Genomic DNA, 17,500 nt, shown 5'->3' on the forward strand with positions numbered 1-17,500 from the left:
GAAGGCCTTTCCTCCCGGAGTTGCGACAAAAATAGACCCCCCGATCTGATCTGCAACCCCTGTGGCCGGGCATGAAAAGACAGGAAGGGGCAGAACATGGAAGAGCTTTCTATAGCCAATTCTATAGTGGACAGAGTGGATACACACACACACACACACACACACACACACACAGACACACACACACTGTCACAAATGTCTCAATGACTTCCTGGGGTCAAGGACAGGGGACCACTAAGAGACAGGCGTGCGATAGAACTGCCAATCGCTGACGTGCCAATTACTTCCTGGGTTCAAGAGGTCATCTGTATGTTCTCCCGAGGAAGGGGGGGCTTTTCCACAGCTAGTCTTGTGTGTGTGTGTGTGTGTGTGTGTGTGTGTGTGTGTGTGTGTGTGTGCGCGCGTGAGTGTGTGTTGGTGTGTGTGTGTGCGCGTGAGTGTGTGTTGGTGTGTGTGTGTGAAGTATCGCGGCAGTTTATCGTAGAATGGAGGCAGGGGAGGATGTGGTTGGAGGGAGGGAGGGAGAGAGAGAGAGACTTGTCCTTAATCAATAACTCTGACCGCAAAGCTCAGCAGTGCAGCAGGAGTGATGGGATATGTCACAGAGATAGATGGAGGGAGAGAGAGAAAGAGAGAGAGGGAGGAGGGAAAGAGAGGAAGTAATAAGCTTGATAGAGAGAGAGAGAGAGAGAGAGAGAGAAAGAGAGAGAGAGAGAGAGAGAGAAAGAGAGAGAGAGAGAGAGAGAGAGAGAGAGAGAGAGAGAGAGAGCATCATCATCATCAACAAATCTGTTCTACAGTCATGGGAGGATAAACAACAATCCTTCACAGCACATGTGCGCACACACACACACCAGGAGAATGTGTGTGTGTGTGTGTGTGTGTGTGGTGTGTGTGTTATGTCATTAGCTCTCAGTCTTTCCAACACACACACACACACACACACATACACACTCTTTCTCCATTTCATTCTCTCTCTCTCTCCCTCTCTGTCTCTGCCCCAATTATACATCCATGCAGTCTCTATTTTGCAATTCTCTTTTCCATCTCTCTTTCTTGTGCGTGCACACACACACACACACACACACACACACAAGCACAGTGTGCATAGGACCACACACTGAGCTAAAATGAAAATCACTTCATCCTTAAGCCCACACAACGCTGAATCCCTTTCAATCAGACAAAGAGAGCCAAGACACTGTTCTTACAGAACACACACACACACACACGCACACACACGCACACACACAGCCATGAGGACAGACTGTAAGGCTGTTCATACACAACACACATACACACACATCCACAAGGACACACTCCAAGACTGTTCATACTGAACACGCACACACCCATGAGGACACCTTCCAAGACTGTTGATACACAACACACACCACACACACACACACACACACACACACACACACACACACACACACACACTGTCACAAGGACACACTCCAAGACTATTCTAGAACACACACACTGCCATAAGGACACACTCCAAGACTGTTCATACACAACACACACACACTACCACAAGGACACACTCCAAGACTGGTGTGAAGACCACACTGTATTTTGCTATTAAGTGAATGGGTGAAACATAATTGAAATATAATACAAAGGACAGGTTTACTGCTGAACTAACAGTGGTTAAATTAATGATAGAGAGAGGTATAGGTGGTCCTACTGTGTTTTCTACACATGATGTGCAGATCAATAATAGTGAAAGATTAACTACATATACATTGACAGCGGGTGCTTGGTTAAGTGCAAAGGATGTTTTGGAAAATGAAGGAGTCTAAGTCATCCGTGTGAGAGCAAGTGTGTGTGTGTGTGTGTGTGTGTGTGTATGTGCGCACACATAACTATACGCCACTGATGCAAGAATGCATCCAGAATTCTGATTCCAATTCTGATAAATAGATTTTAAAAAACGCAGCTACCATCTCACCATTAAACCCCCCTCTCCTCCAGCTCACCTGGAGCGTGACGACGCACTGCAGACAGAGGCCGGCCACGCCCAGCCCCAGCAGCAGGGCGGCGATGTTGCGCGCGTCCAGCAGCGACTCTACCAGCGGGATGCTGCCCACCTGCCAGTCGTAGCACAGCACCACGGGAGCCAATAGCAGCCAGGCGTTGAACCACAGCAGGTAGCAGTAGGTCAGGAACCTGGGAGAGGAGAGGAGAGGAGAGGAGAGGAGAGGAGAGGAGAGGAGAGGAGAGGAGAGGAGAGGAGAGGAGAGGAGAGGAGAGGAGAGGAGAGGAGAGAGGGAGGGAGGGAAGGGGAGGGAGAGGGGGAGGAGAGGAGAGAGGGAGAGGGGTAGGAGGGAGAGAGAAAGAGAGAGGGAGAGAGGCAGAGGTGGAGCGAGAGAAAGAGAGGGAGAGAGAGAGAGGGAGAGATAGAAAGAGAGAGAGAAAGAGAGGGAGAGAGAGGGAGAGATAGAAAGAGAGGGAGAGAGAGGCAGAGACGGAAAGAAAGGGAGATAGAAAGAGATGGAGAGAGAGAAAGAGAGTTAGAGAGAGAGAGGGAGAGATAGAAAGAGAGGGAGAGAGATAGAAAGAGTTAGAGAGAGAGGGAGAGATAGAAAGAGAGGGGGGGAGAGAGAGAAAGAGAGTTAGAGAGAGAGGGAGAGATAGAAAGAGAGGGAGTGAGAAGGAGAAAGAGAAATAGAGGGAGAGATAGAAAGAGAGGGGGAGATAGAAAGAGAGGGAGAGAGAGAAAGAGAGGGAGAGATAGAAAGAGTTAGAGAGAGAGGGAGAGATAGAAAGAGAGTGGGAGGAGAGAGAAAGAGAGTTAGAGAGAGAGGGGGAAATAGAAAGAGAAGGAGAGAGAGAAATAGAGGGAGAGATAGAAAGAGAAGGAGAGATAGAAAGAGAGGGGGAGAGCAGGGGGGTGGAGATAGAAGAGAGGGAGGCAGAGGTGGCCGGGAAAAGAAACACATCAAAGGTTAACTATTCATCAGGGACTCTCGTCAACTTGTCGCTTGACGGCGCGTTCTTCCGCCCCTGTGCTCGAGTGCACCTCATAGTAAATAGTCGATGTGCTGCGGGCCTCCCGGCTCCGCTTGGCCACTGATCTGACCCGACGGTCATGTCCTACATCGGTCCCGGACCCGGCCGCATTGTCGGGCTAGCGCCGGGAGTCGCGGAGCTATTGATTCTGTCTAACGGTGGCAGCTAGCTGTGGATATCGCAAGAACAAGGACACAAGGGGGGAGTCACACCAAGAGAGAAAGAGAGGTCTGCTGGACTGAGCAGGAGGAGGAGGAGAGAGGGAGGAGGAGAGGGGGAGGAGGAGAGGGGGAGGGAGGAGGAGAGAGGGAGGAGGAGAGGGGGAGGGAGGAGGAGAGAGGGAGGAGGAGACGGGGAGGGAGGAGGAGAGGGGGAGGGAGGAGGGAGGGGGAGGAGAAGGGGGAGAGGGGCAGGAGGGAAAGAGTCGCCTGTCTGAATGAGGTGTGGACAACTCACAAAAGCGAGCGAGTGCGCACACAAACACACACACACACACACACACACACACACAAACACACGCACGCACACATACTGTACACCAACGGGCCACGCACACACACACAAACACACACATGCACACACCCACATCAAAACATGCACGCACACATTCACCAACGGGCACGCATCCACGTACACACACACACAGACACACACAAAGACACACACATGCACACGCACATACTGTACACCAACGGGCACACAGCCATGCACACACACACAAACACGCACACACACACACACCAAAACACACACAAGCACACATACACCAACGGGCAAGCACGCACACACACACAAACACACCCACACCAAAACGCACACACCTAACCTTAGCTATCCAGCTCTGCCAAATCACTAAATAACTCTCCATTACTGTCAACGAGAGTTACTTATCCAGAACAAAAGAGCTGTTAGCTCCAATCTGTCTGATCAACTACACACACACACACACACACACACACACACACACACACACACACACACACACACACACACACACACAGCCCCAATTAGTGTGCTCAACTTCACACTGGAAAAAGCATCCATGACACTGATACACACATACACACGCGAAAAGATGAACAAGCACTCATGTCTACAGTATGTGTGCACGCTCACACACACATGTGCACCGACAAGCACGTGAGCGGACTTATACACACACATACACAAACACAAACACAAACACACACACACACACAAATGACAGAACTGCTCTCCCACTATCACTAAGTGGTTCAGACACGTCCCGCTCCTCACACACACAGACACACACACACACACACACACACACACACACACACACACACACAGGCGCGCACATCGATCCTCTCCTCACAGTCAAATGGCGCTTTCAATACAAAAAAGATGAGAAACTAAAGTCCCCATCGATTCCAGCTAATTTGGATGTGGCGCATAAGTTCCTCTAGGGCTATGGGAGCAACATGGACCGGATTACTGACTGGCTGGGCGGCAGGACGGATGGATGGACGGACGGACGGATTGACGGACGGACGGACGGACGGACGGACGGACGGACGGACGGACGGACGGACGGATGGATGGATGGACGGACGGATGGACAGAGGCCTGCTCAACTGGAGCTCTGGGGGACCAAGCAGAGAATAACTGCCTGTCTTGAGGCAGATATGCCAGAAACGTGCGCATAATCTCCCTTTCCTGTTTCCCATCCACCACCCGTCTCGTCAAATCTGAAGGTTTTAAAGGGCGAGACGGACGGAGTAGACAGTTGATTTACACACACACACACTCACTCACATACACACACACACACACACTAGCTAGCGACACTAGAAGACTGGACATGATAGGACAGAGAAAATGGGAGGAGAGAGAGACAGAGAGAGAGAGAGAGAGAGAGAGAGAGAGAGAGAGAGAGAGACAGACAGACAGACAGACAGACAGACAGACAGACAGACAAAGAGTTATTTTGTTTTGTTTTGATTTATATTTTTATTTTATCATTTGCTTTGGCTATACAGTATGTTTCCCATGCACCCAACACGCTTTGAACTGAACTGAATATAATTGAATTTAATTGGAAACTAAGAGAGAGAGAGAGAAAGAGAGAGAGAGAGGTATCTCGTGTTACAGGCAGCTCTCTGATCAAGAGTGTGGGATTAACATCTCTAACACACACACACACACACACACACACACATACACACACGCACACACACGCACACACACACACACAACCCACTCAGTTAACAGACTCCGACAGCCATGATGAGCCTAGAGCTCTCTACACTCTAACATTCACCACTGTTGGCTGAGAACTCCAGAGGACACACACACGCACACACACACACACACACACACACACACACACTCACAAATACTTATACACACACAAACACACATACACTCACTCACACACGGACACCCACACACTCACTCACATACACACACACACACACACTAGCTAGCGACACTAGAAGACTGGACATGATAGGACAGAGAAAATGGGAGGAGAGAGACAGAGAGAGAGAGAGAGAGAGAGAGAGAGAGAGAGAGAGACAGACAGACAGACAGATAGACAGACAGACAGAGAAAGAGTTATTTTGTTTTGTTTTGATTTATATTTTTATTTTATCATTTGCTTTGGCTATACAGTATGTTTCCCATGCACCCAACACGCTTTGAACTGAACTGGATATAATTGAATTTAATTGGAAACTAAGAGAGAGAGAGAGAAAGAGAGAGAGAGAGGAATCTCGTGTTACAGGCAGCTCTCTGATCAAGAGTGTGGGATTAACATATCTAACACACACACACACACATACATACACACACGCGCACACACACACACACACACACACACACACACACACACACACACACACAACCCACTCAGTTAACAGACTCCGACAGCCATGATGAGCCTAGAGCTCTCTACACTCTAACATTCACCACTGTTGGCTGAGAACTCCAGAGGACACACACACACACGCACGCACACACACACACACACACACACACACACACACACACTCACAAATACTTATACACACACAAACACACACACTCACTCACACACAGACACACACACACACACACACAAACATGGATCAAATGCATCAGAGGAGGCACACCCACTTGCAGATATAGACACACACAAAGAGAAAACACATTATACACACAAATCAGTGGACTATAGGACTAGAGTGAAACTAGACTTCAACAGTCTTCACGCTAAGTCGTCGTTAGCACCACATGATTTTTTGACACAAACACACACACATGCATATACACACACACGCACGCACACACACACACACACACACACACGCGCACACACACATACGCGCATGCACACACACTATGGGGTGTGATTCGTGCCAGCGTTACAAACACTCAGTGCTTTCGTCGCCTGCATTGCGTGTATAAAGGTACTTTGGCGAGCTGATTAATAGGCGTGCATATACGCACGCGTTACGAGTCGCTCGCATTCTCAGAGGGTGACGTGTCAAAAGTGCCGTGCCATTTTTGCGCACATGCATGTAACGTTTGCACGCTCGTGTTAAGTCAGCGGGCACTAGAAGCTGCGAGCGGGGCTCATTTGTCCATATTGAATAAAAATTAAGAATATTTATTTGCACTCAATCAAATTCCAGGACCCTCCTTGCATAACTTTTCCTAGATATGTGTCGTTTTATCTCCACTATCGCTACATTTTCAAATAAGAGCGCGCATCATAAACTAGCTGTAGCATAGGGGTGCTGAGGATCAGCACCAAAACACGTAGGCTATAATAGTATAGGAATGTATTTTGTATTTTGACATACAGTAGGCTATGGCGCAAAAGGGATTGTGAGTGTAGGCTACACTAATTAGCCTACAATCAACTAGGATGGGCTCCATAGCCTAATGATTATCAATCCCAGCTGTGCGTAATTATGCGTCCTGTGTAGCCTATAAATTGACCTTGCTTTTCATTGTAAAATATTATGCTAGATGTGCTTCAGTTTTAGGAGTCAAACCATGGCATGCCAGCCTTAACACGTGCGGGCGTTTAAACGTCTGTTGCGTACGTTGGCATGGCACGTTCCATATGGGGGGTGAAATGTGCCATTTCTTACCGCACGGAGCGAACTGAGCTGCATACGGAGCTGACAAACGTACGTGTTTACGTGAGTGAAATCCATTCGACTCCCATTGTATTTGATAGGAGGACTGACGTGACTCACAACGTTTTGTCCTAGCGACGGCGGCGGCCTGAAGTAAGTCAGCAATGGCTGTGTTCGGAATCGCTCCCTCGTTCCCTCACTCCCTATTCCCTATATAGGGTTCACTATGTAGTGAACTACCTAGGGAATGGTTTAAGGAGTATTCGGACACTACACCGAACGTCACAAAAATGCGTCAGTCATTCGTGTGATGCAGGCGGATGCGCCCTCGTGTAAACAAACAAGTCTAACAGGGAGCATTCACGCTGCAGGTTGAGATGTACTCACTCAGGTAGTATCAGATTTGCTTTTGTGTGTTCATTTTGAATGTTAAATCCCAAATAAAGTGTTGAAATTTAAATTCTAATCATGTGCATGTGTGGTTTTTCTACTTTGGTCCTGTCTGTTAATTGCAAGATGTAACGTTGGCTATAGCCGCGCTACCTAGCTAGCTATGAAGCGCACGATCAAGTAACATGTTTACAAACATTACATGTTTACGATTTAGCTCCGCAAGCTAGAGTTCCTTAAGTTTATACACGAAAGTTGCCGCCGCCATCCTCCGTTCACAGCCCTCTTCGCGAGACAACTCAACTGCATTGCATTGTGGTATACCGGAGAAAATGTAGGGTACATGCACTGTACCCAAGCCCCCAGGAATCGAAATCTAAAGTGAAGGCCTATTGAACCGCGCCATCTTGGCTAGATTTGTAGTCACTTGGCTATTTCCGGTTACTTTTGACTTGCGCAGTTGAGCTTCTCTGGCCGACGCGCGTCCACGAAAAAGTTCACATTTCTCTGAAATGTAGACGCGCGTTCCCGGCTCTCCCCGCTTTGATTTAGCAATGAAAACCGGCTTGCATATTAACCTGTTTTTGTCAAATATATCAATTGGAGAAATTATTTTTTGATCCTGGCATCTTAGTTTTAACAAGTTAAATATAATTGAACATGTTTTGTTTGCTAGTAGATGGTATTCATTCCGTTCGCGATAACGTTATTGCAGCCAGGCTAAATTCCTCCAGGGAGCCAGTGACCGGCGAGTTGAAGAGCTTCACTCCCCGCCAGCAGGAGCTCTGGCCGCGGCTACCGCATCTCGGATAACCCGCTGAGTTCGTGGCTGCTATTTCACACTCGCCCTTGATCAATCCCAATACCGATCCATGGTAATAATGAATCAATCGTTCAGATCAGATCGGCAGTGCTGCATGCATGTTACAACATCATTGTTAGCTTTATTAACATAACCATAGCCTACATTTATCTCTCTAACGTTAGGCTATCCATCTTACACCAGTCGGCCATTCGATAGCTGGAAGCGGTCAACGCCAACGTTGACTGAAAACACCCAAACTCAGTGTATCGTTTCATCTTCATGCTACACATCAACTCCTTTACATTGTATGTGAATAAATTCCTGTTATTCTAAAAATATCCCATTTCTGTCCATTCCTGGAAAAGGCTAATAATTGCTGTCAAATGATCACTCCAGTTTATCACCGTATCCCACTACCATTTCAACTATGCACAGGAGGTTGTCTTGTGGTCATTTTCATTAAAAAATGTGAACTTTTTCGTGGACGCGCGTCGGCCAGAGAAGCTCAACTGCGCAAGTCAAAAGTAACCGGAAATAGTCAAATGACTACAAATTTTGCCAAGATGGCGCGGTTCAATAGGGCTTCATTGTTGATAGCGGCCAGTGAATGGAGTGGCTGTATCCAGTTTATATAATACATCCATGACTGTACCCTGGAAATCAAGGTGACTTGTGGGTAATAAATAGTGGACTATATAGGGAACGAAAATTCCGTGGAGAATTCGGACACTACAAACAAAATGGCTGACGCCCTATATAGTGCACTATATAGTGAATAGGGAGCGATTCCGAACACAGCCAATGTGTGCATTGGTCGCGGCATTCGTGTGGCTCACGTTAGCTCACGTAATTATGGCCCGTGTGGATTTGCTAACTGAGAAGACAAACCTGACGAACGTCGCTACTTGTCCACGCGTGGTATTGCGAACGTAGCTTACGTCGCTACTTGTCCACGCGTGGTATTGCGAACGTAGCTAACGTCGCTACTTGTCCACGAGTGATATTGAGGAACATCGCCGTCACCATCATTAGGTTACTTAAGCTGCTAGTTGTCTTGTTAGCTCTGATATGGCTAGCCAGCCTCTGTCCAGTGAGATCAGTGATATGACAACTTAACGTTAGATTATTGAGCCTAAATAATAGCAGGCTACTATCAGATAACCTGGTTAATATATGTTATTATTCCTACTATTGTGCTTACTGTGTGTTGCTGACAAGATAAATTATGTTATTTTATTATTGCCACCATCATTTGGCTTAGCTTATGTTCTCCAGCCACGCCAAGTGCTGTGGTAGTAGCTAACTCACTGGTGTTATATTTATTTACATTGTCCCTGCATCCTGTCTAATATGTCTCCATCTGTGTTATGCACCATGGGCCGAAAGAAAATTCGTAGTATATTGTGAAGTAGGCTCCTTGGCAAAATAAATGTTTTTTGATCCTGATAGCCCAGTAGGCTTTCTGTCAGCCTCTTATTCATAACCTGGCTCATAGGGAATAATATGGTAGAAAAGTCTTTGATTCAAGTTAAGAATCAGATTTTTTTAACTAAAGAGTAACCTATACAAAATAAACAATAAGTAAAAATATCAAAAATGCCGCCACAAAACCAAAGGCCAAAAAGTGTATTGTTCAATATGACTACTTGTGGTTAGGAATTATCCTGAGCGTTCAAATTGATAGATTTCAACCGCGGTCTGCGTTTTACGCTGTTTTTATTATTATTTCGTTTTACACTACATTTTATCTATATCCTATGTGTGTAGCCTAGTTGTGGCCTATATTATTCGTTTTTATGTAACGAAATACATTAAATAAATGATGGTGCAGGAATGCAATGGTGCGCGCAGCACACAAACAGGCAAATCATTCGACATAGTAAAATAATAACAACAACAATAACAATTAGGCTACAGATATAAAGGGACCTAAAGGGCAAAGGCAATGTTTTCTGTGCACTAAAGTAAGCTTAGGCTAGGCCTAACACGTTATACATACTGTATATACCAGACGTTTAGTGCCGTGCATTTATTAATCGGATAGCCTTTGTCTATACAGTAGGCGTATTTGACAGTCCTGGAAAAGGCCCTGATGAAAATGCCCAAAATGAAAAGAAAATCATTAGTGGCCGCTGTTGTCTGTATTTTGTTATTGTATTTTGTGGCCTGTGTGTAGTTGTAGCCATACTTATTATTCCTACAATGAAGTAGGCTACACCACCAAACGCAAAACGCAAACGAGTCTGCTGTGCGAGAGCTGCATTCCTTGGTAGCCAGAAAGCACGTCAGCAACCTGAAGCAGAGGAGCATCGAGTCATTTTTCGTTCCCAGTTAATGGACTTCAGGAACACAGACGTGTTGTGAGCATGTAGATTAGCCTAGACCTACTGTATTTGTTAAATAATAGCCTACAGCCTAGGCCACGTTAGCCTACATCTGTTGTTTTAGAGACTTTCTTTTAGGCTACAATAGCCTAAGACACGGCAACTTGTCTGTCATTTCATTTATTTATTTATTGATTAACATTTGCTCTAATTGTTCTAATGTTGGGTTGTTTTTAGGCTATACCATGTTGTTCTGCGAATACAGTAGCCTATCGATGCAGCGTAAGCCTCATTTGAGAATAAAGTACTGTATTTGATCAAAGCACGCACTCAAGTGGAAATTCGGTTATTTTATTATAGGCTACTGTAGGTCTATTATAGGCTAGGCTATATGAGTTTAGTTGGCTATTTGATTGCAATTTTAATGCATTTTCACAAGTAATTAAGGGTATTTATTGGTCTATTACAAGTCTATATGAAACAAGTATACCACTTATTGAATTTGGTGCATTTTAACATATGTTCCAGTCATCCGGACATTTCAGAGATACGAACGACCTGCGGTCCCGTTGGGTTCAGATGAGTGGGGTCCTACTGTAGCACAAGTGCTCACGTAGCGACGTTAGCTACGTACGCGAATAGCACACGTGCTCAAGTAGCGACGTTAGCTACGTACGCGAATAGCACATGTGCTCAAGTACCCCCGGCCCTGACGAGCGTTTGCTGGGTTAGCTACGTTAGTGAATAGCACACGTGGTCACCCCCCATAGTTCCACACGTCACACTATAATAGCAAACCACACAAACGTGTGTCTATACGCACGCTTATTCGTTTGATCAAACTATAAGGTGTACTGTTACGTGTCAGGTATTTGATTCACATATTAGGAGTGACGTGTCAAAAGTGCCGTGCCAACGTTCAAAACATAGAACACGCGTGCACACGCCTTTACGTGTTAACTGCGGGCACTAGAAGCACCGAGTGGTGGTAATTTGAACACAAGTGAATCAAAATGATAATTGTTTGCACTCGATCAAATTCAAGGACCCTCCTTTCATTACTTTTCCTAGATATCAGCGTTTTTATCACATGTTTACATTTTGGCCGTTTGTCTAGACTGCAGTGCTCTTTTCTGTCAGCAGATGTCGCAGGCGGGTGATTTATATTTATATTTGTAGCATAATGTAGGCTATGTGTTATAATTCTGTGCAAAATGATGACAATCACCTAAATCAAAAACAATGAAGCACATGTATTGCTATAGTTCGTTACCAAATGTTAGGCTTGTAAGACTCAACTTAATCATTATTAATTCCGCTATTCCTAAATATCAGAAGAGATATCTGTCTCACTCGCTCTCGGAGCAGGTATTGCGCAACATAGCCACGCGCGCCAGGAGACCCGCTCTGAGAGACAGAGAGAATGAGACAGTCTTTTTCTGTGAGGGAGGAAACACGAGCAATATTTTCAATCATGCTTTCCATTGAGGAATCACGAATAATGTATAAACAGTGCAAATAAAAATAAATCGAAATAATCACCCTGCCCAGTTAAACTTTATGCGGGTTGGATCATACAACTGCCGCGGGCTACGCCTGGGCAACAACGCAGGAGACAGAGCCCGACGTATAGTAGTTGACAACCTGCTGAAAAACTGTGATATTTTATGTTTACAAGAAACTTTTTTATCTAAACAGGACTTGGGAAATTTGAACTCTTTTAATGACAATTTCCATGGGGCTGGTGAGTCCACTACTGACCTATCTATGGGGATAGTGAGAGGAAGGATAGCAGGGGGCGTGGCCATCCTTTGGCACAAAAAGATGGACTCTGCGATCAATGTCATTAGGCTAGAAGCTGACTGGTGTATCGCTATACAGATAAAAATGAATAACAAAGAGGCTACTATCCTCAATGTATACACACCGTATGAGTCACAACAAAATGAAGACGAATACCTGAATCGTCTAGCTTTTATAAATTCTTTTATTTCTGATAATCATTCCACAAGTATCTATGTTGTCGGTGACATGAATGCTGATCTATCAGACAAAAGTTCCTTGTTTGCAAAGCATATGCTGCAGTTTTGTGATGATAACAATCTTATATTATCCAGCCAAAAGCTCCTACCTGCAGATAGTTATTCTTACATAAGTGAGGCCTGGCACTCTACATCATGGCTTGACCACTGCATTAGCACTGCTGATGCTCATGCTATTCTAAGATCTATGGAGATTGTGTATGAGGCATCTATGTCTGATCATGTTCCGTTTGTCATGTCACTTGATTGTGACAGTCTCCCAGAGATGTCTCAGGAGGTTAATAGTGCCTGTAAGGCTAAACTGGATTGGTCTAAACTCACAGATGAGGATGTGATGTTATACTACGGGAGAACTGATGTCCTTCTAAGTAATGTATATCTACCCAGAGATGCAATTATGTGTCCTGATGTGAATTGTAACAAAAGCTCTCACTGTAAGGACATCTGTCACATGTATAATTGTATTGTGGGAGCTGTGTATGAAGCTAGTAGGCCATGCTTTACTCACTCTGATAAAAGACACAGCATTAAGCCAGGGTGGAATAAACATGTGGCTGCTCATCATGCTGAAGCTAAGAATGCCTTTAAGGAGTGGGTCCTGGCAGGTAGGCCCAGAGAGGGGCCTGTCCTGGATCACAAAAAGCGTACTAACGCTCAATATAAATATGCAGTTCGGTATATCAGCAAACACGAACAAGTAATGAGAGCGGACTCTATGGCTGAAAAGCTCCTTGGTAACGATGCTACTGGCTTCTGGAAGGAGGTGAGAGCTCTGAACAGAGGCAGTACATCGTTACCATGTACCATAGAAGGAGTCTCGGGAGCCGACAACATAGCTGATTTGTGGAGACAACATTATTCTGAGCTATTCAATTGTGTTAAAAGTGACCCCTACAAAGTGGGCAACATTGCCAACAGTGACACAGTGGGAACAACAGCCAATGAGGTCTATCAAGCTATTACACAGCTAGCTGATAACAAAGCTAGCGGCTTAGATCAGATCACTGCAGAGCACCTCAAACTTGCAAGTCCGAGGGTCGCTGCCCTTCTCGCCATCTGTTTTACTGGCCTTATGAATCATGGTCTGCTGCCGGACTCCATGTTGTCTGTTACTCTGGTGCCTGTCATCAAGGACAAAGCGGGCAAGGTGGGGAGCTTGGATAATTACAGACCAATTGCTCTAGCTAGTGTGTTATCCAAAGTCCTGGAAAGAATTTTATTAGACAGATTATGTTTTTATTTTGGTACCACAGACAACCAGTTTGGCTTCAAGGCTAAGCATGGTACTGATTTATGTATCTATGCCCTGAAGGAAACTGTTGAAATGTATAGAAGACAGAATTCCTCTGTGTTAATTGGTTTTATTGATGCCTCTAAAGCTTTTGATCGAGTCAACCATCATAAGCTGTTCATAAAACTGAGTCAAAGAGGTGTGCCTAACAGTATAATTAGGGTCCTGGCATATTGGTATGCCAACCAGAGCATGCAGGTCAAATGGGGTAATGCAGTCTCTGGACCTTTCGGTGTTGGTAATGGGGTTCGCCAGGGGGGGCTACTCTCACCAGCCCTCTTTAATGTGTACATGAACGATTTATCTGACCAGCTAAGAGGCTGTAAAACAGGATGTATGATTGGTAACACCCTGGTAAACCATCTTATGTATGCCGATGATCTGGCTATTTTCTCTCCTAGCAGTGCTGGGTTCCAACAGATGTTGAATATATGCTCTGAGTATGGTGTCCAATTTGATGTGAAATACAATTCTAAAAAGAGCATTGTCATGATCTGTAAAACAAAAGGGGACAAAGATCTAATCTTCCCATCATTTTACCTCTCAGGGCAAGTTCTATCTGTCTGCTGTAAAGCTAAGTATCTGGGACATGTCATCACAGATCAAATGTCTGACGATGATGACTTGTATAGACAGCGCCGCATGTTATATGCACAAGCTAACATGTTGGTTAGGAAATTCCACTGGTGCTCAGACAATGTCAAGATCAGCCTGTTTAGAGCGTACTGTACTCCTCTCTACACTGCTCCCTTGTGGATAAAGTTTAAAAAGGCTAGCATCCATAAGCTTAAGGTTGCCTATAATGACTGCATGCGTATATTGCTTAAAAAGCCAAGGTGGTACAGTGCAAGTGAACTGTTTTGTAGTGCAGGCGTCAATACGTTTCATGCCCTGTTGAGGAATCTGATGTACAAATTTATATGCCGACTGAATGGTTCTCAGAATTCCATTATTGTGCTGCTGTCAAATCCTGTTTTTAGTGCGGTGAGATACCAGTCACCTATGTGGAAACACTGGTATTGTTGCCTTTTTTAATTTTTGTTGTATGTGTTTTGTAATGGACCATGAGTCTGCTTAATAAAAGTTGATTGATTGATTGAATAGGCCTATTGTGCAAAAAAAATAGCCAAACGAATTGTAGGCTACATTTGAAAGTGTTCAGCCTGGTGTAGGCTGGCCTATAGGCAAAAAAATGAATGCATTGATACTGCAAAATGGTTTCATTTGAGCTGAACACTACACAACTGATTTAATAATTTTTATAATATCACGTGATTGCTTTGAATGTTACAAATTAGTTGAAACAGTGGTAGCGATTTGCAACCTGGTAGCCTACAGTCTGGGGAAGCGTTGGGCCTTCCCGCGCCACCACAGAAGTGGGTCTTCGCTCGCTCCAGCTCATCTTGAGTTGACGGCATAGTCCTCCTCCCCAAAGAAAGACCTGTAGGCCTATTGTTTATTTCGATTCATTTTTATTTGCAGTTTTACATTATTCTATATGTGTTTTTTTGTGGACCAATGTTTGAATAAAATTTGGCTTCAAAACGATATCTGGTAATTTACCTACATTGATTTATTTTATTTAGAAATAGATAGCCCTCTATTGACAAGAAACACGTGTATCTGAACATTTGTTTTAAATTGCGAAGGAAGAGTCATTCAGATATTAGGCTTTATTAAAAACAAGTTGCTTAACATGTGCGAATTCCATTTATTGAGAATGCATTACCAATTGGCAAGGACGAGATTAGAACCAGCTATGATTTAAAGGCAACTGACCTTACACGTGCGGCCGCTAACACGTCTGCTGCGCTAGCAAGGCACTGGCACGTTTGACACGTCGCTATACGCGTACGTACGTACATCTATGATTTTACCAAACTGTCATGTGTAGTGTTGGTGTCGCATATGTGAGGCGCATCTAACCTGTAGTGTTGCCGTCACGCACACGATGCGCAATTCGTGTAAACAACATGTGCACAGCGTCTGCGTTACAGGTACGTTACAGCTATGAGACGTCTGTCTCTCCATTGTTTGTCAATGGAAATTATACACGTGCGTTTAGACGTTTGATGTCATCGCGTCTTCTTAAGTAGGCGCAAGTCAAGCGTTTCAGTATGGTGTGCTGGCACTAATCACACCCCATAACACACAGGATATACAGACACACACACACACACACACACACACACACACATCTCCCTGACCTTTATGAGAAACGACAGAGGAATAGCAAGCAGCTAAATCAACTGAAATGTCACTCATATTTTTAGCAATATGGCATGATTAACACACACGCAAATGCTGGCAGATGGACAGACTGGGCCATGTGTTGCATCTCATTCATAGGCTACTTCTACTGTCACCCCTGCTTGATTGCTATGAAATATGAAGCTGTAACCACAGCTGCTTATTCTAATAAATCACACACACACTCAGACACACACACACACACGCTCACACACACACACACGCACGCACGCATGCACGCGCACACACACTAGATTAATGACAGTGGGGTTGCCGTTATGCTGAATTATACAAACGGGTTCGCAGAGAATCGCTGACATGACGGATAATCACGACCGCATCACCTTAGATGGTGGAGGATTGCATAAACAAAGACCAAACACCCACACACACCAAGGACGATACACTCCCTCCCCATACACACTCACACGTCCGATCGAACCGGCAAAAGTGTCGAAGGACGGCAACACATCTCAAGGTCGACCTTGGCTGTCATCACATGCAAATCTTGGATATCCAGCACACAGGACGGCGACACAGAGGGATCTCTAGATAAGTCGGGGGAAAAAACAGACAGGAGAACAACAGATCCTGGAACAGCAGATCCTGGAACAGCAGATCCTGGAACAACAGATCCTGGAACAGCAGATCCTGGAACAACAGATCCTGGAACAGCAGCTGGTCACTTCGTCTGCTGCCACTCTCCCAGCGACAGGGATTGATGTGGTGCCAGGGAGGAGAGGAGAGGAGAGGAGAGGAGTGGAGTGGAGTGGAGTGGAGTGGAGAGGAGAGGAGAGGAGAGGAGAGGAGAGGGGGACGAGGAGAAGAGCGGAGGAGAGGGACTCTGGGTATCTTTTCCCACGGTAAATTTCCCAGGTGGCCACACGGAGGCAGGGTCATTTTTCACCGCGGCCCGGAGGCCTGCCTGCTAACGGCGGATTATCTGCAGTCGCGCTGCGGCCGCCGCCGCTGACAGATCGCTGACGCCGAGGCCTGCTGCCCCCCCCGGGGAGCCCCGAGGCCTGGGGGACGGGTAGGAGGGATGACCCAGAAACGGAGACTGGGTTTGGTGTGGATTTTGGAGGTGGAAAAGTGCGGGCGTGGTGAAAGTTGGAGATTTAGCAGGACATACGTTGCTAGCCAAGCAAAGCAGGTGTGTGTGTGTTTGTGTGTATGTGTGTGTGCGTGCGTGTGGATGTGTGTTTGTGTGCGTGTGTGTGTATGCGTGTGTGTGTTTGTATGTGTGTGTGTGCGTGTGTGTGTATGTGTGTGTGCGTGCGTGTGCATGTGTG

The 17,500-nt window shown here is 45.6% G+C and overlaps 1 protein-coding gene across 2 annotated transcripts in view; it reads right to left on the reverse strand.

Moving 5' to 3' along the window:
- Positions 1-17,500, reverse strand: part of tmtc1 (transmembrane O-mannosyltransferase targeting cadherins 1) — an 87,529-nt gene that overhangs the window by 30,586 nt on the left and 39,443 nt on the right. For both annotated transcript variants that reach the window (XM_084447898.1, XM_084447899.1), the window contains exon 7: positions 1,986-2,175. In XM_084447898.1, coding sequence (XP_084304024.1) covers positions 1,986-2,175 — 190 coding nt within the window. The remainder of the gene's footprint in view (positions 1-1,985; positions 2,176-17,500) is intronic.

This window comes from Borostomias antarcticus (genome assembly GCF_949987555.1).
Source record: "Borostomias antarcticus genome assembly, chromosome: 13".
In the NCBI taxonomy this organism is placed as follows: Eukaryota; Metazoa; Chordata; class Actinopteri; order Stomiiformes; family Stomiidae; genus Borostomias; species Borostomias antarcticus.